The following is a 23,280-nucleotide window of genomic DNA, read 5'->3' on the forward strand; positions in this document are numbered from 1 at the left end:
TCTGACAGCTGGTGCTTAAAGCTAGTGAGGGAGATATGAGTCTCCAGCTTCAGTGATTTTTGCAGTTCGTTCCAGTTATTGGCAGCAGAGAACCGGAAGGAAAGGCGGCTGAAGGAGGAATTGGCTTTGGGGGTGACCAGTGAAATATACCTGCTGGAGTGCGTGCTACGGGTGGGTGCTGCTATGGTGACCAGTGAGCTGAGATAAGGTGGGGATTTACCTAGCAAAGACTTATAGATGACCTGGAGCCAGTGGGTTTGGCGACGAATATGAAGCGGGGGCCGGCCAACGAGAGCATACAGGTCGCAGTAGTATATGGGGCTGTGGTAGTATATTGGGCTGTGGTGACAAAACGGATGGCACTGTGATAGACTGCATCCAATTTGCTGAGTAGAGTGTTGGAGGCTATTTTGTAAATGACATCGCCGAAGGCAAGGATCGGTAGGACAGTCTGTTTTACGAGGGTATGTTTGGCAGAATGAGTGAAGGATGCTTTGTTGCGAAATAGGAAGCCGATTCTAGATTTAATTTTGGATTGGAGATGCTTAATGTGAGTTTGGAAGGAGATTTTACAGTCTAACCAGACACCTAGGTATTTGTAGTTGTCCACATATTCTAAGTCAGAACCGTCCAGAGTGGTGATGCTGGACGGGCGGGCAGGTGTGGGCAGCGATTGGTTGAAGAGCATGCATTTAGTTTTACTTGCATTTAAGAGCAGTTGGAGGCCATGGAAGGAGAGTTGTATGGCATTGAAGCTCATCTGGAGGTTAGGTTAACACAGTGTCCAACGAAGGGCCAGAGGTAAACAGAATGGTGTCATCTGCGTAGAGCTGGATCAGAGAATCACCAGCAGCAAGAGCGACATCATTGCTAAGTGTCATATAGCTAGGTGTCATCTAAAATAACCCTACTTTTTAAGACAGTTCTTATTTGATTAATGGTGGTCGTCCCCATCTATGTGAAGCTAGCCACAATAAGGATTAGCAATAATAGTGGACTTTGCGGTTAGCCTTCAAAATAAAAGTGTGGCATAATTCTACTATTTGTATTAATTTGCATCACTGTCATTGACATACTTTTATTTTGAAGGCAAACCGCAAATTCCACTATTGTGCCTAATCCTTATTGTGGCTAGCTTTACAACACATAACATTTTACATTTACATTTTAGTCATTTAGCAGACGCTCTTATCCAGAGCGACTTACAGTAGAAACAGTCAGAAAAAGAGACTAATAAATGACTGAAATCATTTTGCAGCTTCAGCACAGACAGTTCAATAAACACTTGCTGTGCTTTGGTGCCGTTGCGCTGCAGTAGGGAGGAGAGTGAGACAACGTGCTTCAGCCACACAGGCATGCGCTGGCAATTTCTTTTAACACTGTGTGATCATCGGGCTCTTTCTTGAGTCATTTGTGTGTGCTTAAAGCATCAGACAAGCTCAGTGTATATGTAGTTGATTTTATTATTCAAACACACAGTCTGTCTTTATATGGGAAAAATCAGTTGAAACATTGAGACCAATCAATTAGTCGAAAGAATACGACGACTCTCAGTCGACCAAGATCTTTTTCAATCGGGGACAGCCCTAATAGATATGTTTTAGTTCAATAGACATGAATTTGCCTACATCTTTATGTGCACAAATATCATAGGCAGATTTATTTGGGGCTAATTCACTACCTGAGTAAGTGGAAACTCAAAACACATTAGCTAGATCGTTATTCTAAATATAATACCCACTGGTAGTAGCCATGTATTAATATAACAGTAAATGTAATGTCCTAAAATAACGTAGCAGTCTTAGCCTACTACCCAATGAGGCCCATTACCTCACAATGGCCAATGCGCATTTTGTGCGCTCCGTATCTCAAAGCCATATCAAATATGTTGGAAAAAAAAACGTATACCTACAGAAAGCAGAGAAACCCCTCTCTTCAACTCTGACAACAAGTATTACACAGGATAGCTGTGTTTTTTTAGATGTTTTTTTTCTTCTTGATTTTGAAATGTTAAGCATTTTTTTCTCCCGGAGCACAGTGGGAGAGCCATTGAGAGTGGCTCACTCATCACAGCATCCAGGCCCCTGCGAAACAGGCACAGCAGCAGGGCAGACATTATAGGAATCATGAGGGGAATGCACTTTACTGTATGACAAATCTTGTTTTTAGCATCCTAAAAAAAATTGATGCTTTGAGTGAGGTGACCATGTAGAATGTGAAGCTCACACCGATGCGACCAACAAAATGTTTTACTCGCACAGCCAAGTCAAAGGGTCCAACAACCCTCCCGAAAGCAATTTATTTTGAACAACCCTCCCCTATTTTGGACTACCCCCAAATAAATGTTGAACTGTCCCTAAATGGTAGCACTCTGGAGGCCTGTGTGGGAAAGGGGAATGCACAAAATTGTACTGGAGATTCCTGTGTTTAATTCACCAGAGTGGTTGTGTTCACAATTAATCTCTTCCGCCCCGAACCCCTCTCGCCCTCTCTCCTCTTCCTCTCTATTCCCCCTTCTCTCTTTCTGTCACTCTTCCTCGATTGCATAGCATGGTTAGCATACCAGTTTTGCTCTCACTTATAATATAGCTCAATTCTCTCCACAACTCAGAATGGTCACAAGACGTGGGTCAGTAGCTGAGGAAAGCCATCTGGTTGGACTAAATAAACAAATCAGGTGGTGGCTTTCCAGGCCATTGGGACATTTATTAGCAAGTATTTATTCCAGTGGATTGACATGAGTAAAGGGAAACCAATCTTCTGCAACCACCATTACTACTATGATGACTACCACTATTACTAATTGTATTTATTTAGCACATCACAGTGTAGGGTCTGAAATGCCCCATGTACATAATGGACCGATACAATATCTTCATATGTTATATACGTTATAACATATACGTTATATACGTACATAGGGAAACAGACCATTGCGTGTGATCCACATTCCAGTCTTTTCTTCTTAAGGGACATGGCATAAGGACATTTGGAAACTCCCCCCCACCCAACCCCTACTTTTTTTTTCACAATACATTATTCTTGGTCAGAGCCACAGACTGGTCAGTACAGCCCTGCCCCTGGAACAGCAATAAACTGCCCTACATGCTTCCTCAGACTGCAGCCTGGAATTCTATAGAAACTAGGGTTGGGCGGTATCCAGATACAATACCTTCATACCGACCTTGTGCTATCCTGGGATATTCGGTTATACCGACACTAAACACAAGGGGCGCTATTTTCAATACGAAGGCTAGCAATGCTAACAAGTGCACTACAGGTCAAAAGTTTTAGAACACCTACTCATTCCAGGGTTTTTCTTTATTTTGACTATTTTTACATTGTAGAATAATAGTGAAGACATCAAAACTATGAAATAACACAATGGAATCATGTAGTAACCAAAAAAGTGTTAAACAAATCAAAATATATTTAAGATTTAAGATTCTTGAAAGTAGCCACCCTTTGTCTTGATGACAGCTTTGCACACTTGGCATTCTCTCAACCAACTTCATGAGGTACTCACGTGGAATGTATTTCAATTAACAGGTGTGCCTTGTTAGAAGTTAATTTGTGGAATTAATTTCCTTCTTAATGTGTTTGAGCCAATCAGTTGTGTTGTGAAAATGTAGGGGTGGTATACAGAAGATAGCCCTATTTGGTAAAAGACCAAGTCCATATTATGGCAAGAACAGCTCAAATAAGCAAAGAGAAACGACAGTCCATCATTACTTTAAGACTTGAAGGTCAGTCAATCCGGGAAAATTTATAGAAGTTTCTTCAAGTGCTTTCGCAAAAACTATCAAGCGTTATGATGAAACTGGCTCTCATGAGGACCGCCACAGGAATGGAAGACCCAGAGTTACCTCTGCTGCAGAGAATAAGTTCAGAGTTACCAGCCTCAGAAATTGCAACCCAAATAAATGCATCACAGGGTTCACATCTCATCATCAACTGTTCAGTGGAGACTGTGTGAATCAGGCCTTCATTGTTGAATTGCTGCAAAGAAACCACCACTAAAAACACCAATAATAAGAAGAGACTTGCTTAGGCCAAGAAACACGAGCAATGGTCATTAGACTGCTGGACGTTTGTACCTTGGTCTGGAGTCCAAATTGGAGATTTTTGGTTCCAACTGCAGTGTATTTTGAGACGCGGTGTGGGTGAACGGATGATTTCTGCACGTGTATTTCCCACAGTGAAGCATGGAGGAGGTGTTATGTTGTGGGGGTTCATTTCTGGTGACACTGTCTATGATTTATTTAGAATTCAAGGCACACTTTACCAGCATGGCTACCACAGCATTCTGCAGAGATACGCCATCCCATCTGGTTTGGGCGTAGTGGGACTATCATTTGTTTTTCAACGGGACAATGACCCAACACACCTTCATGCTGTGTAAAGGCTATTTTACCAAGAAGGAGAGTGATAGAGTGCTGCATCAGATGACCTGGCCTCCACAATCCCCCGACCTCAACCAAATTGAGATGGTTTGGGATGAGTCGGACCGCAGAGTGAAGGAAAAGCAGCAAACAAGTGCGAAGCATATGTTGGAACTCCTATAAAACTGTTGGAAAAGCATTCCAGGTGAAGCTTGTTGAGAGAATGCCAAGAGTGTGCAAAGCTGTCATCAAGGCAAAGGGTGGCTATTTGAAGAATCTCAAATATAAAATACATTTTGATTTGTTTAACACTTTTTTGGTTTCTACATGATTCCATATGTGTTATTTAATAGTTTTGACGTCTTCACTATTATTGTACAATTTAGAAAATAGTAAAAATAGAGAAAAACCCTTGAATGAGTAGGTGTTCTAAAACTTTTGACCGGTAGTGTACATGTAAAGTTCCATAGCGAATATGCAGTTATTATACATTCTCCTCTGACATAAATGATTTGCACGACAGACATATCAGTTCACAAAGTTATACAAGTAACTACAATGCTACTCACAGTTTGCTGCATGCAAGACATAAAGGCTCTCAATCCAGGAGAGTCTGCTGTTACCAAGAGGAGCTTGATTGCAAGAAGCTAACCACTTAGAAAGATAACTAGCTACTAAGTTAGCAACCAAATTCACAACTGCAGAACATTTAGCACATTTTAGACCGTTAACTTAATAGTTCGGTTATAAGATATCTAGCTGGCAAACGTTTCATTGTGAATTTCATACTGTAACCTGGTGTGTGCTGCACAACAGTGAGCGACTCACAAGGCTCTGGTCTCTTATTGTTGTGTGCTTGTAAACAAACGTGTGACTGGGGACTACCGGTAAGCTTAATAATGTAAAATAATTTGACAGGTGAAATTAAAAACGCAAACTGCTTTCTCTCCTGGCGTATTTCACAAGTTGACTGCGGGTATTTATTTAAAAAGTAGGTACAAATATTAAAATGTATTTAAAAAACTTCAAATAAACAGTTACAACGGTATTGCCGGTAGGGGTGTAACAGTTCACCAAACACACGGTGCACATATTGCGGTTTTAGGGCCACGGTTGGGTTTGGTACAGCGGGAAAATGAGATGCCATTCACAATGTTCAGCATTCACAATGTTCCTGGCATTGTCTGTTGTGACAGGATTGTTATGTTGTGCCTCTCAGGTTTATACTTTAATGCTGCGTTTGTAACCATGTGGGAGGTGGGAATGTACCAGTTGTGAAGTCGTAAATGCCAGTTGGATGCGTTCATGTGATTTGAACTCATTAAAAAAGCCGATTGGCTACTGGCTAGCGCTAAGCAAATTATCGAAATTTCCGTTATTTTTTGTTTTTTAAAACAACTAATCGGTTCAATCATTTGAATTCCATTTTTTCCTGTGAGATCAATCCGTATATCGCACAGTTTCTCTAGAGATCCAGCCTGAACTGTGCAATGTAGTAGGCAGTTGTAGTTTTCAATAGGCCAATATTCTACATAGTTTAGCGCATAAAACGTGGGAATTAACTACAATGACCAATATCTGTTGCTCATTTACTTGTCCAGTCTGTGTTTCTTTTACTACTGAAGAGAGAAGAGTGCACAATTGTGAGATGATATAGAGAGCAGCTGTTGCTTTGCAAGGTATTTTCTACCTGAAAATACATGATCTAAGTGATTGATAGTTGGTATTCAGCAGTCATAAAAGTATGCCTTATTTTCTTTGAAGATCTACAAAATAGTGATTTTGTCAAACAGCATAGGCAGCAGCTCTATAGAGATGAGATGATGACTTGGAATTAAATAATCAAGTAATCAAGTAAAACAAATGTAAAATACACAACAATTGAAATATTTCATTAAAGTAAAGTAATGTGAATAAATGATGGCATATAAGCAGTAATGGGCAGTCGCTAACATCATGGGACTTTTAAAAATGGTTTTATTCTGTGTTGTTACAGCATTCAACCCACATAATGCATAGTGCATTTAATGTTTAGAAAAAATGTTTGAAAACCCCCAAAATCTTTTTTACCGAAACCGAACCGACATCAAAAAGCCCTAATTGCTCAGCTCTATGTCACGATCGTGTGGAGGAGAGACGGACCAAAACGCAGCATGTGGAAAATAAGCCATCTTCTTTTATTTATGAAGAAGGCAAAACGAAACAAAACACTTACAAACTATCAAAACAACAAACGACCGTGAAGCTATAAACGTAGTGCACATACACAGGCTACAAACGTTCAACATAGACAATTCCCCACAACAAACTAAAGCCTATGGCTACCCTAAATATGGCTCCCAATCAGAGACAACAGAAACCAGCTGTCTCTAATTGGGAACCCATTCAGGCAACCATAGACTTTCCTAGACAACTACACACAACATAGACACTGCTAGACAACTATACTAAACATAAACCCAACTACTCTAAATAAACCCCCTAAACCTTACAATCACCCTGGACACTACAAAACCCACATAAATACCCATGTCACACCCTGACCTAACTAAAATAATAAAGAAAACAAAGAATACTAAGGCCAGGGCGTGACACTCTACTAACGGCCAACAAGCTGCGTGAACAATAAACAAAAAATACAGCTATCATGCTTGTAAACAAATTATAGAGTTAAATAGTTAATTAAATAATGTTTTGTTGTTGCATTTAACTGACAAAAATGCTGTTATAGAATAGGTTTTGGCAGTATACCGTATATACCGTATACCTGGGAAGTTGGAAATAGCCATGGCATGGTTTTTCAATACCCTCAATACCGTTGAAACTATTTCTTAAGATGTTTTTCAATACATTTTTATATTTGTAGCTACTTTTTAAGTAAATGCCTGTAGTCAACTTGTGCCATGCATTAGGAGATAAAGCAGATCGAGTTCTTCATTTCACCTGTCACATTATTTTACATTATGAAGCTTACCATAGTTCCCCAGAACATTTGAACGAGTCGTGTGTTTGTTTGTAAATAGCAGAACGGGAGAAAGCCGGAGCATTTGAGTTTAGCTGTGTATTGACAGGGGTCACGTTTTATATTGAAAGTCAACAGTGTTTTTTTTGCGTCAATAGAGTGATCAGGGATGTGCATCTAGAGTTTTCCTTCACGGAAAATACCAGTAAAGAGCCAGTAAAGGGGGCTTTACTATTCTTAGATAGCCGAATGACTTTTGATTCCCTCCAGGACTGAGGGCACACACTTTCTAGTAGGCTTAAATTGAAGTTATGTCAAATAGGAGTGGCAATATCGTACACTATTATCCGCAGTCATTTTCCAAAATGTTCCATTTTGTCAGACCCCGGTGGCTTGTCATTGTTGTCAAATTTTTTCACCTCTTCCACACTCTCTTTACGGAATTCAAAATTACAATTCTGGTCTTTCATAATTTGGTCAGATATACTCGGATGTGTTGTGTCAGCGTTTGTTGCTGGCATGTTTGCTAATCTTGCCAATGAAAAAATAATTCAATTAGTTGGCAAAATCATTTGGTAGCAAGTTAATTTAATGAACCTTGTTTCTTAAGCTACATATGTTAACGTGGTAGATTTTGATAACTTTTCTGGGATGCTTGATTGCTTTCATTGCTTTACTGGAAAGATTAGCAGAAGTAGACATTCTCGTCTTGTTTATGTTAGTGCAGGGTGAGCTGCACACAGTGGACTTCCTACTAGGGCACACCGCCTAAATGCTAACAGCATAAAACTGGTTCAAAAGCATATGATTGCTGCATACAATAGCTGTAGGATCACCAGAGGTATTCAGGGCAGTTAGAGGCCTGCTGGAGGTCATTTTGCAGGGCTCTGGTAGTGCTCCTCCTTGCACAAAGGCGGAGGTAGCGGTCCTGCTGCTGGGTTGTTGCCCTCCTACGGCCTCCTCCACGTCTCCTGATGTACTGGCCTGTCTCCTGGTAGCGCCTCCATGCTCTGGACACTACGCTGACAGACACAGCAAACCTTCTTGCCACAGCTCGCATTGATGTGCCATCCTGGATGAGCTGCACTACCTTAGCCACTTGTGTGGGTTGTAGACTCCGTCTCATGCTACCACTAGAGTGAGAGCACCGCCAGCATTCAAAAGTGACCAAAACATCAGCCAGGAAGCATAGGAACTGAGAAGTGGTCTGTGGTCACCACCTGCAGAATCACTCCTTTATTGGGGGTGTCTTGCTAATTGCCTATAATTTCCACCTTTTGTCTATTCCATTTGCACAACAGCATGTGAAATTTATTGTCAATCAGTGTTGCTTCCTAAGTGGACAGTTTGATTTCACAGAAGTGTGATTGACTTGGAGTTACATTGTGTTGTTTAAGTGTTCCCTTTATTTTTTTGAGCAGTGTATGTATAACTTTATGAGCTAGATCTTTGCAATTGGTTTATTTTTGTTTGCTCTCGTTTGTATATTTCGCAAGCAGCCTCCTTGGAAATTTGCTATTACTTGTGCCCTTTTTTTTGCGTTCTTGTAATAGATTCCCAATGGCTTTTTTGCTTTTTGGTGAATCCGTTTGTACTAAACCGGTAATAACATAAATCCCGAGATGAGAGAAGGACCGTATGATGATATGAAAATCTGGATCCCACCCAACCCTATTATAGAGGCCAATTCCTTAGTAGGTGACATTAGAGGTCACCATGTTGGAGAAGTGGGTGCTCAGGATGATAGGCGAGTTTCTCACTAGTAATAACCAGTTGGAGGTCCGTTCAAGGGATTTTCCCCCAGTCATATGTGGTAAATTCCCACTTCCCACGGTTACAAACACACCATGACACTGCCTCCTTCAAAATGTTTATCTGGCAGCATAAAGATAATTAAAATATACAAGCAAGCAAGAGGCAATGAGTTGACGTTGACTAGGAAGAATTGGTCGGGAGTTTAGAGTTCACCCTGTACAGATACAAGTTACCACAGAGATCATACATCCATATAGACATCCATATAGATAGCATCAGAGTGATCAAGTTTCAGATAGATACCAGACATAGATACTATATATAGTATTATTCTGTAAAACATTCAATAGTCAGTTCTCTGGATACTGGCCCTTCAGAGGGGGAAGGGCTGACTAGGCCTTGGGAATTATACTTTGTGCTTTACTTTGTGTTCCTGGACTATTTCCCATGCAGCTCCAGATGACAGAGAGTACATAAATTAGTGCCTATCAAATCAAAGTTTATTTGTCACGTGCGCTGAATACAACAGGTATTCAGTGAAATGCTTACTTACAGGCTCTAACCAATAGTGCAAGAAAGGTATTAGGTGAACAATAGGTGGGTAAAGAAATAAAACAACAGTAAAAAGACAGGCTATATACAGTAGCGAGGCTATAAAAGTAGCGAGGCTACATACAGACACCGGTTAGTCGGGCTGATTGAGGTAGTACGTCCATGTAGATATGGTTAAAGTGACTATGCATATATGATGAACAGAGAGTAGCAGTGGCGTAAAAGAGGGGTTGGTGGGTGGTGGGACTCAATGCTGATAGCCCGGTTAGCCAATGTGCGGGAGCACTGGTTGGTCGGCCCAATTGAGGTAGTATGTACATGAATGTATAGTTAAAGGGACTATGCATATTTGATAAACAGAGTAGCAGCAGCGTAAAAAGAGAGGTTGGGGGGGGCACACAATGCAAATAGTTTGGGTAGCCATTTCATTACCTGTTCAGGAGTCTTATGGCTTGGGGGTAAAAACTGTTGAGAAGCCTTTTTGTCCTAGACTTGGCACTCCGGTATTGCCATGCGGTAGTAGAGAGAACAGTCTATGACTGGGGTCGCTGGGGTCTTTGACCATTTTTAGGGCTTTCCTCTGACACCGCCTGGTGTAGAGGTCCTGGATGGCAGGCAGCTTAGCCCCAGTGATGTACTGGGCCGTACGCACTACCCTCTGTAGTGCCTTGCGGTCAGAGGCCGAGCAATTTCCGTACCAGGCAGTGACGCAACCAGTCAGGATGCTCTCGATGTTGCAGCTGTAGAACCTTTTGAGGATCTGAGGACCCATGCTAAATCTTTTTCGTTTCCTGAGGGGGAATATGCTTTGTCGTGCCCTCTTCACAACTGTCTTGGTGTGTTTTGACCATTCTAGTTTGTTGTTGATGTGGACACCAAGGAACTTGAAGCTCTCAACGTGCTCCACTACAGCCCCGTCGATGAGAAGCCTGGCCTACATGTGTAATGTAGTAAGAATGTGAACACTTGAAAGCTTGATGAAGGAAGCAACATTTTAATTGCTACATCTGTTTTGAATTCAGTGAGTTGTGTTAGCTGCTGTTTCTTACAGTAACATGATTTGTGTACTGTTACTGTAGCAGTTAAGTCTGTGGCGTAATATGCTCTATTTGGTCTAAAGCATATTCTGTTAAAGGTTGGAGGGTGCCTTATCTTGCCAATCTCTTGTCTACTGTAATATTCCAGGTCAGCCAAGGAAAGGTTTTACGAGACTATGAGGAAGCTAAAGTCTCACAAGGCTGTCATGTTTTCCAAAATGTCTCAAAAGCATATGAACAAGTCGTACAAGTTTTTACAATTCCTGATCATAGCCCTCAAATTCAAACACCATTCAAATGTTTAACCTGAATATAATTTTCAAGGTGTCATTGTCTTATACAGGTCATGCTAGGTCCACACGCATGCACTGGTAGTAGTAGCATTTCCCTTGTATCGGTAGCTAGCTAGCCCACAGGTCATAGCATATTCATTGTATCGGTAGCTTGCTAACTGCTCTCTCCACAGGTCATAGCATTTATTTTGTATCGTTAGCTAGCGAACCGCAAACTTTTCCCTCCACAGGTAGCTAGGAAGCACGGTGGCTAGGAGTTTTTCCTAGCCACCGTGCTTCTACACCTGCATTGCTTGCTGTTTGGGTTTTTTTTTTTTCAGCACTTCGAGATATTAGCTGATGTACGAAGGGCTATATAAAATAAACTTGATTTGACTTGATTAGTAACACTCATTTATCAGTAGCTAGCTAACCGCCAACTGCTCTCTCTCTTTCCTCAGGTGCGTTTGCCAAGGTCAAAGAGAGTCAGCGGATGAGCGACGAAGGGAAAATGGACCAGGACGAGGCAGACGGAGTGCGTAAACGCTGCCGGACAGTGGGATTCGCTCTACAGGCTGAGATGAACCACTTCCACCAGCGCCGCGAGGTGGACTTCAAGGAGATGATGCAGGCCTACATCAAACAGCAGATCGCCTTCTACCAGCGCGTGGGCCAACAGCTGGAGCGTACCCTGCACATGTACGACAACCTGTAGAGGCCGGGCTTGTCATCAGCCCTGACGTTATCCTTTTGATCCGAAATGGCCGCCCAGTTCAACGGGCCCTCTTCAGGGTTTGTCAAAAAGCCTAGTGGAAATAGAGAAATCCCACTGGACACACACTGGTTGTTTAAATGTCATTTGTCAAGTTATTGTCAGGTTATTGTGACGTGGAAAATACATTGGATTTTAACAAAGTTTTCATCGTTGAAATTAGGGTAAAACCTCAACTTAACTACATAGACTTAACCTGGTGAACAGGTTGTTACATCAGTCTAATTTCAACATATTCATCATAACAATTAAATACGTGGAAATTGCGTTGAAAATTCCACGTAGAAATGTAAAAAATCTTCAACTTTGGGTGGTTGAAATGATGTTTAATTTCATATTTGATTAGACATATGTTATTTGAACTTGTTTCAATGCTGACAGTAAAATGGTATGTTTGAATCGACGTCATCGTTTCCACGTCATGCCATCAACCTAAATAGAGGTATATTGAAATAAAATGGTAAGCCACAGTCCAACGATTCCTGCCTGAACACTGACACCTACGGAGAGGTAATGCACTTCAGTGAAACAAGTCTACCATACAGATGCCTTCCTCTATGTACCCCGCTTAGCTTGAGAAACAAGCTGCGTTCAATTCAGCTGACCTATCATGTCTAGACAGTTAGACATTGGTCAGCTTCCATACACTTTTGCATAGACTACCTAAATACCATTGAATAGTTGAAAGTAACTCCTCTAACTTTTCTTACACTAGCTGTATGTGAAAGTAAGTTTGGAGTGAGGTTGGGTTTATTATGTAAGCTACATTGACATCGGATTTTCCCAAAGGCCACCATCATTTCAACGCTAGGTATGCTGTCATTCGACTATGGCTGATTGGATCTTTAGAAGTTTAGAAGTAGTTACCATTATCCTTATAATTAGGATGCTGAATTTACCTCTTTATTTCGGTTGATGACTTGAAGTTGAAACCGACGTTGATTCAAACACACAATTTTACTAGGTCAAATGAAATATGTCTAATCAAACATAAAATTCAACATAATTTCAACAGTGTTGGGGAATTTACTCTGGAAATATAGGGAAAGGGAAAGGGGGATACCTAGTCAGTTGTACAACTGAATGCATTCAACTGAAATGTGTCTTCTGCATTTAACCCTCTGAAATGTCATAGACTACAAATTGCAAGAACAGTTCACTTTGGGGTCATACATGAATGGAATATGTCATTTTAATAGAATATGTACGTTTCAAGTGAGAATTTGGCAGGTCTGACGCTGAAAACCCCCCCAAAATATTTCCTACTTCTCCCATATTTTATTACATTTTTTAACAAAAAGAGTCATGTTCAGTTGTTATCTACACCACTGCGTGGCACAGAGGTAATTACCTACTGATTTGACTTTGACTAGTTCAACTACCACCTAGCTACTTCAAATGTAGTTAAATTACTAGTTGAACTTCATGTAGTTCACTACTCCGCAACACTGAATTTCAACCACCCGATAAACACTTAGTGTACAAAACATTAGGAACACCTGGTCTTTCCATTACATAGACTGACCAGGTGAAAGCTAGGATCATTTGTTCACTCCACTTCAACCAGTGTAGATGAACGAGAGGAGACAGGTTAAAGAAGGATTTTTAAACCTTGAGACAATTGAGACATGGATTGTGTTTGTGTGCCATTCAGAGAGTAAATGGGCAAGACAAAAGATTTAAGTGCCTTTGAAAGGGGAATGGTAGTAGATGCCAGGCACACTGGTTTGTGTCAAGAATTTAGGGTAAAAGGGAGGGGGCGATATAGCTCAATATTAGGTAGGTATTCCTAATGTTTTGTACACTTAACCTGGATGAACATAGGATTACATATATATATTTTTTAACGTTTATATGTGGAATTTTCAATGCATTTTCAACGTATACATAGTTCTGATGATTATGTTGAAATTAGATTGATGTAACAATCTGTTAGTCAGGTTAAGTCATTGTATTTAAGTTGACGTTTTACCCTCATTTCAATGCTTACAACGCTGGTTGAAATGAGATGAAATCAGTACTGTTTGATGACTTTTTGTATTTTCCACATTGATTCCACGTCACAATACTTTGACAAATGGTATTGAAACCATGTTGATTCAACCAGCGTGTGCCCAGCGGGATGGCTGTAGCTGGAAAAGTTTATCTGTTTATTCTCTTTCTTCATGGTGGACCATGATAGTCACGCAAACCCCTGGCTTGAAAGAAGAGAGGGGTTGCTGAGGTTGCTGCCTTATAAAGATTACTTTCTGCTTATTTTGACTTGAATATGGGCCACGTGGTTCAAAGACTCGGACAGAAAGAGGGCATGTTCTTGAAGAGGCTGGGGAAGCCCGTTTGTGCACTTCACGTAATAGTCACTTTCCAGGCTGAAATTCAAAGTCTAAATTCTTTGTTTCAAGGGACCATTGTCTTCTTCATAAATCCACCAATTTTGCTATGTTATGACCAACATTTTTTTGTTGTTGTATACAATACCATCTATTTAAGGTGTTTGCAACAAATCTTAATACGTTCATTGATAGGGGGCATTGAAGAATTCTCTGTAGAGGGTCAAAGATAGGCATGTGTAGCCTTAAGCAGACAGTAGAAACAGAACTCCGTTAGTGTAATGTATGAAAACCATGACAGAGTCCATGCCATCTCCTCCCGTTGTTTCTCAGAGTAAGGGCTTGAATGCTCAGGTGTTCACTGCAAACGTGTTACCGTGATGTATTTTCTTGAGATAGCTCTCCATACAAGCCATGACTGTGCCTGTCGGCGGCTTTTAAAGTCCCACGAGGCAGCAGCTGCACTCCGTAACTTAAGATAATTAACATCATGTAATTAATGTTACTTTTTTCCCCTGTGGTAACCTGTAAGTGCCTTAAGGAGCAGAGGCATTTGAGTGTGATTTTCTGAACAACTGTCTTCACCTGCTTCTTTGCACCATTGGAGGAGAAACAGGTCTTTGGAATCAGTTGTGCTCCAGCTGAGTTTGTACAGGAGCTTTGTACCCGTCGATCATGGTGTGTGTGTGTGTGCCTCCGTGCGACTGTCATTTGTTGGGTTATTGATAGACTCCCTGTTCTGTCTGTTGCAACAGACATTTGGCCAGCAGTCTTGAAGTTGGAAGTACTTAATGTTACAATAAGTGTAAACAAGGAGTAATCACCCCCCTTATGTGAGAAACAATGTTGGCTTTGAACATAGTGTTCTTGTCTTAACTGAATCACTACCGCACCAATTTCAGTGTTGATTACCAAATCATTTAAGTTGTTCCAGTCATATAAGACACGGATTTTAATAGGAGCCATCTTGTGAGACTTTATAGAGATCCGTGGTTTGTTTGTGCTATCTTTCAGAACTATTATGAATCTAAGAGGTTAAGACAGAGACGCTGCTTCTCAGTGAAAGCATTGCCTCAAGAACAGTCAAGTAAATTATTAAATGCAGAGCACTAACTTGTTCACAATTAAGGCGTTGCTTTGAATAGTTACTTGAGTTAACGGTCCATTCGCATGCTTTAATTGGCTTTTCCCAAGTACCGTTAAATAATACAGTACTCTACTCAGGGTTTTTATTCTGATCATGGAATATTGAAGTATAAATGTCTAACACAGACCCCAAAGAGATCTCCTGACATATTTCCATTCATCTCAATTCGACAGGACACAAACCAATCACCAAAATAACAATACTGTAAGTTATTGGATGGTGCCCTTTTTTTCCCAGTAATGCTTGAGACCATAGTTTCAGTAAATAAACAAAGATTGCCCTGCATTACCTTCGAAGTAAACCACAGAAGTCTGACTCTGTCTATGACTCAGTACTGAGTGTTGTATCAATGGCTTTTCCACTTCCAACGTACATTCCAGGGTATGGGTAGATGTTAAAACCAGGTGTTTCACAACCCTTCTTTTGAAATGTCCTCATCTTCTCGCCTGTTTTTTTGTTGTTGATTGCACAAAGACCAAAGTATCATTATTTAGCACTCAGTTTCAAATGAAATGAAAGGGTCTCCCAATAAATAGCTGACCGTACATAGGAGGTGGTCTAGTGTTGGCTGTCTTCAATAGTTTTCTTATTCAACCGGTCACATTTTGAGGAGATGGGTCTGACAACCTCTGTGGAAAGAGACTAACAGGGCAAAAGGAGAAGGAATTTTCAGGGGAAAAGGCCTGGAAATGATTCCATGTGAACTGTTACTCACCTACTCTGACTGCCACTGGCAGTGTGAACGGTAATGTAAGGACATGTTGACAAACTGTATGGCTGGTGGAAGGACACTGAGTCTCACATGGATGATTCTGGCTTAACGAGGATGTGTGAGACTGAGACTGGGACTGGCATGATGAGACCTATGGTTCTGTTATATTTTCCTATATTGAAATACGCACTGTCTTAGGTTTTTGGCACAAGGAACGATGTCACTAAGGGAGGCTCTGAAAGTCTTAATAAAAGCGATCATGCTGATTCTGATTTTTAATGTTGTTTATCTATCTTTGTACGTGGAACAGTGAGTTAATGTTGCCTTGGGAAAAGATGGGGGCTGCTTTCTGGAGCCTTCAAAATATATGGGATGAATACACACTATACAAATTGTATTAATAAATTGCTGGGTAAAAGACACAAAAAAGGCACTTGTGCTATTAACACAATGATATTTGACATCGCATAATATGGATTTTTTTGCAGCTTTATTAACTGGGAAACTACTGCAACGAATCAAACTCCCTCTATGCAAACTTGTGAAAAAAAATATGGAGATTTTTTTTTTTTTTTTTACGAGTTTGCATAGAGGGAGTTTGATTTGTTGCAGTAGTTTCCCAGTCAAAGCTGGAAAAAGATACATTTTATGTCAGCAAGCATTCTCATATAATTCCTATGGCGTATGCATTGCTCGGTAAGAATGGTTGTCACTGTATAAATGTCACAAATGCACCTTCCCTTGCCCCAAAATTCTCATCAACAAAAGAGTGATCAAATTAAGATCCTACACCTGAAAGAAAGCAGGATGCCACCATAACGTCCATGTATGTCAGAACTGTTATCACCATGAGGAATGAGGGGAGGAAGGATGCATTCTTCCACTTCTTCCTGGCCTTGGTGCTTGTTATCATCCACTTCAATGTATTTATGTCAAATGTAAATATGGGCTCTATTCAATCTATCGCTGAAGCGTTACAGATTTTCACGCTAGAAATGTAAAAGTAAATGTAAAAGTTTTTACCGTGAATACAGTCTCCGCTAATGCGGGAACGTGGCTTTAAATTTCAATCACACTATAACGCTGAACCTCCGCAATACGGATTGAATAGAGTCCTATGTCTGCCAATATTTGCATTCTGGACATGCCCCATTCTGGACCTAATGTGAAATATACTGTTGAAGTCGGAAGTTTACAAACACCTTAACTGAGTTTAAATGTATTTGGCTTTTTCACAATTCCTGACATTTAATCCTAGTAAAAATTCCCTGTCTTAGGTCAGTTAAAATCACCACTTTATTTTAAGAATGTGAAATGTCAGAATAATGGTAAAGAGAATGATTTATTTCAGCTTTATTTCTTTCATCACATTCCCAGTGGGTCAGAAGTTTACAAACACTCAATTAGTACTTTGTAGCTTTGCCTTTAAATTGTTTAACTTGGGTCTATCACGACTTCCGCCGAAGTCGGTCCCTCTCCTTGTTCGGGCGGCGTTCGGCAGTCGACGTCACCGGTCTTCTAGCCATCGCCGATCCACCTTTCGTTTTCCATTTGTTTTGTCTTGTCTTCCCACACACCTGGTTTCAATTCCATCATTACATGTTGTGTATTTAACCCTCTGTTCCCCCCATGTCCTTGTCCGGAATTGGTTATTGTAGTGCTTGTGCACGTTATGCTGGTGTGTAACGGGGTTTGTTTACCCATTGATTTATTGTTCTGTTTACAGTGGTTTTGTTTATTAAACTGCGCTGTTGTAAATCAGTTTTTGCTCTTCTGCGCCTGACTTCTCTGCCGCCAGTACACACCCCCTACAGAATTCCGGACCTAACTTATGGAGTCAGCAGGAGCAGGTACCCCGGGTATAGGGGTGGAGGAGCACGCAGCAATGCTCCACCATCTTGGCACCGCCATGGACCGCGTTGTCCAGACAATGGACCACTGGGAGAGACAGGGAGTTCTCCCAGCGCCTCCACCAGCACAACTGGGGTCTCCACTACGCACCCCTTCTTCTCCTGGACCCAGTGGGATTCATCTCTCCCTTCCAACGCCGTGTGCTGAGAGGGAGATGCGGCATTGGACCAGTTTGAGGAGTTCACCTCTTACATCTGAGCCTCTTCCATCTGAGGCAGGGGACAAGGAGCGCCCAGGAGTTTGCCCTGGAGTTTTGGACCCTGGCTGCCAGCGCGGGATGGAACGACAGGGCCCTGATCGACCATTATCGCTGCAGTCTGCGCGAGGACGTTTGTCGGGAGTTGGCCTGCAGAGGCACCACCCTCACGTTCGACAAGCTGGTGGACCTGTCCATCCGGCTGGATAACCTGCTGGCTACCCGCGGACGTTCAGATCGGGGTCTGTTGGTTCCACCCCCCCACACCCCCTCTCCGATACCCATGGAGCTGGGAGGGGCGGTGCGCAGGGAGACCGGAGGGGGTTCCAGCTCGTGCATCCTTTGTGGCCGCAGAGGTCACACTGCCGGTCGGTGCCAGGTTGGTTCCTCTGGGTATCGAGGCAGCAGGCAGGGCACTCTGGCGTCACCCCAGGTGAGCCGGCACCATTCTCACCCAGAGCCCTCTGTTGCACATATGTTTGTGTATGTCACATTCCCTGAGTTTTCCCCGTATAAGGCGCTCGTCGATTCAGGCGCGGCTGGAAATTTTATAGATAGATCGTTCGCCCATAGTTTGGGGATCCCCATTGTTCCCGTGGCTGTGCCCTTCCCCGTTCACGCCTTAGATAGTCGACCATTAGGGTCAGGGTTGATTAGGGAGGCCACCACTCATCTGATCATGGTGACGCAGGGGGGTCACAAGGAGAGAATTAGTCTCTTCCTTATTGACTCTCCTGTGTTTCCCGTGGTGCTAGGCCTACCCTGGTTAGCTTGTCATGACCCCACTGTTTCTTGGCCACAGAGGGCTCTCACGGGGTGGTCGCAAGAGTGCTCGGGGAGGTGTTTAGAGGTTTCCGTTGGTGCTACTACGGTGGAAAGTCCAGACCAGGTCTCCACCATGCGCATTCCCCCTGAAAATGCCGATTTGGCTCTCGCCTTCTCCAAAAAGAAGGCGACTCAACTACCACCCCATCGACAGGTCGATTGTGCAATAAATCTCCTGGAAGACGCTGCACTTTCCAGGAGTCACGTGTATCCCCTCTCACAGGCGGAGACGGAGGCTATGGAAACATGTCTCCAAATCCCTGCATCAGAGGTACATTCGGTATCCCACTTCACCCGCCTCCTCAAGTTTATTTTTTGTGAAGAAGAAGGAGGGAGGTCTGCGCCCATGTATTGACTATCGGGGTCTGAATCAGATCACGGTGAGGTATAGTTACCCGCTACCACTCATAGCCACAGCGATTGAGTCAATGCACGGGGCGCGCTTCTTTACCAAACTAGATCTCAGGAGCGCTTACAACCTGGTGCGTATCCGGGAGGGAGACGAGTGGAAGATGGCTTTCAGTACCACCTGTGACGACCCTCCCACTCTGTCTGCCGTATTCTCTCTTTGTTCTTGTTTCCTTATTAGGATGTCAGTGGGTGGAGTTGGGAGGGTCGTCAGCTACATGGGAAACACCTGGGCCCACTGTCATAGGATAAATGCACCATTTCCCCATTCATGGGGAGACTCTCTCCATGCAGACACTTTGATAGATTTTGTTGTGGCTTTTTGTGACTTTTTGGTTGTTTGTTTTAGCACCTTTCAACACACCGCATTATCACATTCATGCATGCCAAAACACTCACTTACACTACTGATTACTGATTACACACACCATTGTTAATTGCATTTAGGTTACTTTATTTAATAAATATATTTTGTTACTCCTTATCTCCACGTTGTCTCCCTTTTGTTACGGGCTTTGAGCCGGTTCGTGACAAGTGGGGGCTCGTCCGGGATAATTGAACGTATTGGTTTGGGAGAACGTGGAGGTACGTGTTTGGTTTGCATATTTTGTTTGAGTCTGATAGGCCCAGTATTGGTTGCCTTTGTTGTTTGGTTTGCGTGCTGCGTTGGAGACAGTATAATGGTTAGAACTCTGTTCTACTTTCTTTTGGGACATCGGTCTGAGGAGGTGAGTAATCGGCTGTGTACCTCAGTGGGAGATTTGGGTAGGGTAGTGGAATTTGCTACCCGGAGCTATAGCCTTTTACCCCTGATAGGCTTAGCGACGTGTTTCATTTTTGGAATAAGTTGGGCATGGAGAGAGTCTCCCCATGAATGGGGAAATGGTGCATTTATCCTATGACAGTGGGCCCAGGTGTTTCCCATGTATCTGACGACCATCCCAACTCCGCCCACCGACATCCTAATAAGGAAACAAGAACAAAGAGAGAATATGGCAGACAGAGTGGGAGGGTCGTCACACACCTCAGGGCACTATAAGTACCTCGTCATGCCGTACGGGTTGATGAATGCGCCATCAGTCTTCCAAGCCTTTGTAGACAAGATTTTCAGGGACCTGCACAGGCAGGGTGTAGTGGTGTATGTGTCCCTGGTGCGCAGGGTGCTTGTTCACCTGTTGGAGCATGACATGTACGTCAAGGCTGAGAAATGCTTGTTCTTCCAGCAGTCCGTCTCCTTCCTAGGGTATCGCATTTCCACCTCAGGGGTGGAGATGGAGAGTGACCGCATTTCAGCCGTGCATAATTAGCCAACTCCCACCACGGTAAAGGAGATGCAGCGGTTCTTAGCGTTTGCCAACTACTACCGGATGTTTATCCAGGGTTTTGGTCAGGTAGCGGCTCCCATTACCTCACTGCTGAAGGGGGGCCCGGTACGTTTGCAGTGGTCAGCTAAGGCGAACAGGGCTTTTAGTCACCTGAGGGTTCTGTTTACGTCGGCTCCCGTGCTGGCTCATCCGGATCCCTCTTTGGCGTTCATAGTGGAGGTGGACACGTCCGAGACTGGGATAGGAGCTGTGCTTTCTCAGCGCTCGGGTACGCCACCGAAGCTCCGCCCCTGTGCCTTCTTCTCGAAGAAGCTCAGCCTGGCGGAGCGAAACTATGACGTGGAGGACCGGGAGCTGTTGGCTGTCGTCAAGGCCTTGAAGGCGTGGAGACATTGGCTTGAGGGGGCTAAACACCCCTTTCTCATCTGGACTGACCACCGCAATCTGAGGAACATTCGGGCAGCGAGGAGACTGAACCCTCGTCAGGCAAGGTGGGCCATGTTTTTTCCCCGTTTTGTGTTCACACTTTCCTATAGACCAGGCTCCCAGAACGTGAAGGCAGACGCATTGTCCCGGCTGTTTGACACAGAGGAGTTGCCCATGGAGCCCACTCCCAGCTGGACGCGGACATTGAGCAGGCGGTACGTGCAGAGCCCGCTCCCGTCCAGTGTCCTGCTGGGCGTCTGTACGTCCCGTCTGCTGTTCGTGACCGGTTGATCTATAGGGCCCACACGTCATCCTCCTCTGGTCATCCTGGTGGCCTACCTTGGCTAAGGACGTGAGGGTTTATGTTTCCTGCTGCTCGATGTGTGCCCAGTATAAGGCTCCTAGGCAACCGCCCAGAGGGAAGCAACACCCCTTACCCATTCCACAATGGCCTTGGTCGCACCTGTCGGTGGATTTTCTTATCGATCTTCCCCCCTCACAGGGTAACACCGCAATCCTGGTCGTTGTGGATCAGTTCTCTAAGTCCTGTCGTCTCCTCCCTCTGCCCGGTCTCCCTACGGCCCTACAGACTGCGGAGGCCTTGTTTACACACGTCTTCCGGCACTACGGGGTGCCTGAGGTCCCCAGTTCACGTCTAGGGTCTGGAAGGCGTTCATGGAACGTCTGGGGGTCTCGATCAGCCTTACTTCAGGGTTTTACCCTGAGAGTAACGGGCAGGAGGAGAGAGTAAACCAGGATGTGGGCAGGTTTCTGCGGTCCTATTGCCAGGACCGGCCGGGGGAGTGGGCGGCGTTCGTGCCCTGGGCCGAGTTTTGGCGCCTTGGCATCAGAGTCAGACCGAGGCTCCTGCGGTGGACGAGTGGTTCAGGCGCGCGGAGGAGACATAGGAAGCTGCCCGTGTTCACCTTCAGTGGGCCGTGCTGCGCAAAAAAAAGAACGCAGACCGTCACCGCAGTGAGGCCCCGGCGTTCACACCGGGGGACCGGGTCTGGCTCTCGACCCGAAACCTGCCCCTCCGCCTGCCCTGCCGGAAGCTGGGTCCGCAGTTTGTGGGGCCATTTAAAGTCCTGCGGAGAGTGAATGAGGTTTGTTATAGGTTACAGCTTCCCCCCGATTACCGTATCTCCTCAGGCCGGTGGTGGCTGGCCTGCTCCAGGAGTCTGAGGTGCGGGAGGTTCCTCCGCCCCCTCTGGACATCGAGGGGGCCCCGGCGTACTCCGTTCGCTCCATACTGGACTCAAGGCGTCGGGCGAGAGGCCTTCAGTATCTCGTGGAGTGGGAGGGGTACGGCCCGGAGGAAAGGTGCTGGGTTCCGGTCGAGGACGTGTTGGACCCTTCAATGCTGCAGGAGTTCCACCGTCTTCGTCCAGATCGCCCTGCGCCTCGCCCACCGGGTCGTCCCCGAGGCCGGTGTCGGCGCGCTGCTGGAGCCGCGCGTAATGGGGGGGTACTGTCACGACTTCCATCTGTCACGACTTTATAAAGTATAAATAGCGCTCACTTTAGATTAGGGACTGCAAAAATACTTCACTAATGATTAGTACATGGTTTATTAATGTTGGGGTAATGATTAATGAATGGTTAACACCTTATAAATAGTTTATTACAGACCTTTGAAATATAGTGTTTCTGTCATAATGTATTACAATGAAACACTGAATTAATGCATAATAATTGCTAAATAATCCTCTGTTAATGGTCAGTTCAGGGACTCTGTGATTTTTAATAGTTTTATCCATGTTTATTTGCTTCTGAATCTCCGTCTCGTCAGCCAGCGAGTGGGTCTTAGTTTATGACCTGTCGTAACGAGTGACTCTGGTGTCGGTTTATATTATCGGGTACCGATTATGAATTGTATTTTATAACTAGTAATAGCACTGTATTTAATGTCTTATTGGCTTATGTGTTATAAAAGCCAATCAAATTACTTTTTAGGCTTATTGCAAGTTAGTTCCCCTGAATCCCCAATTCCCTAACTAGGCCTAAGTATTAATTAGCCTACTATTTCATACGATATACAGCCAAAATATGAACTGGCAGCTGTAGGCTAAATCTGTGTCGGTGTGTGTGTCTTTTTCTGTTTTCTCCCTACCTCGACTGCACAGTCTTCTGCAGCAGCAGCTGATCTGTCGGTGGTAAGCCAAGCATCATTTCTCAGCACATACACAGTCACAGCACTTGGTCAGAGCGGGTCTCTTTGCTGATGCACAGTTGACTTTGAATGTGAATCTTTGCGTGACTTCAGCT

The 23,280-nt window shown here is 43.7% G+C and overlaps 1 protein-coding gene across 1 annotated transcript in view; it reads left to right on the forward strand.

Moving 5' to 3' along the window:
• Positions 1-16,200, forward strand: part of snx33 (sorting nexin 33) — a 44,054-nt gene extending 27,854 nt beyond the window's left edge. The window contains exon 2 of the mRNA XM_055934909.1: positions 11,422-16,200. Coding sequence (XP_055790884.1) covers positions 11,422-11,675 — 254 coding nt within the window. The 3' untranslated portion in view covers positions 11,676-16,200. The remainder of the gene's footprint in view (positions 1-11,421) is intronic.
• Positions 16,201-23,280: the final 7,080 nt, after the last annotated feature.

Source organism: Salvelinus fontinalis, chromosome 9 (genome assembly GCF_029448725.1).
Source record: "Salvelinus fontinalis isolate EN_2023a chromosome 9, ASM2944872v1, whole genome shotgun sequence".
Taxonomy (NCBI): domain Eukaryota; kingdom Metazoa; phylum Chordata; class Actinopteri; order Salmoniformes; family Salmonidae; genus Salvelinus; species Salvelinus fontinalis.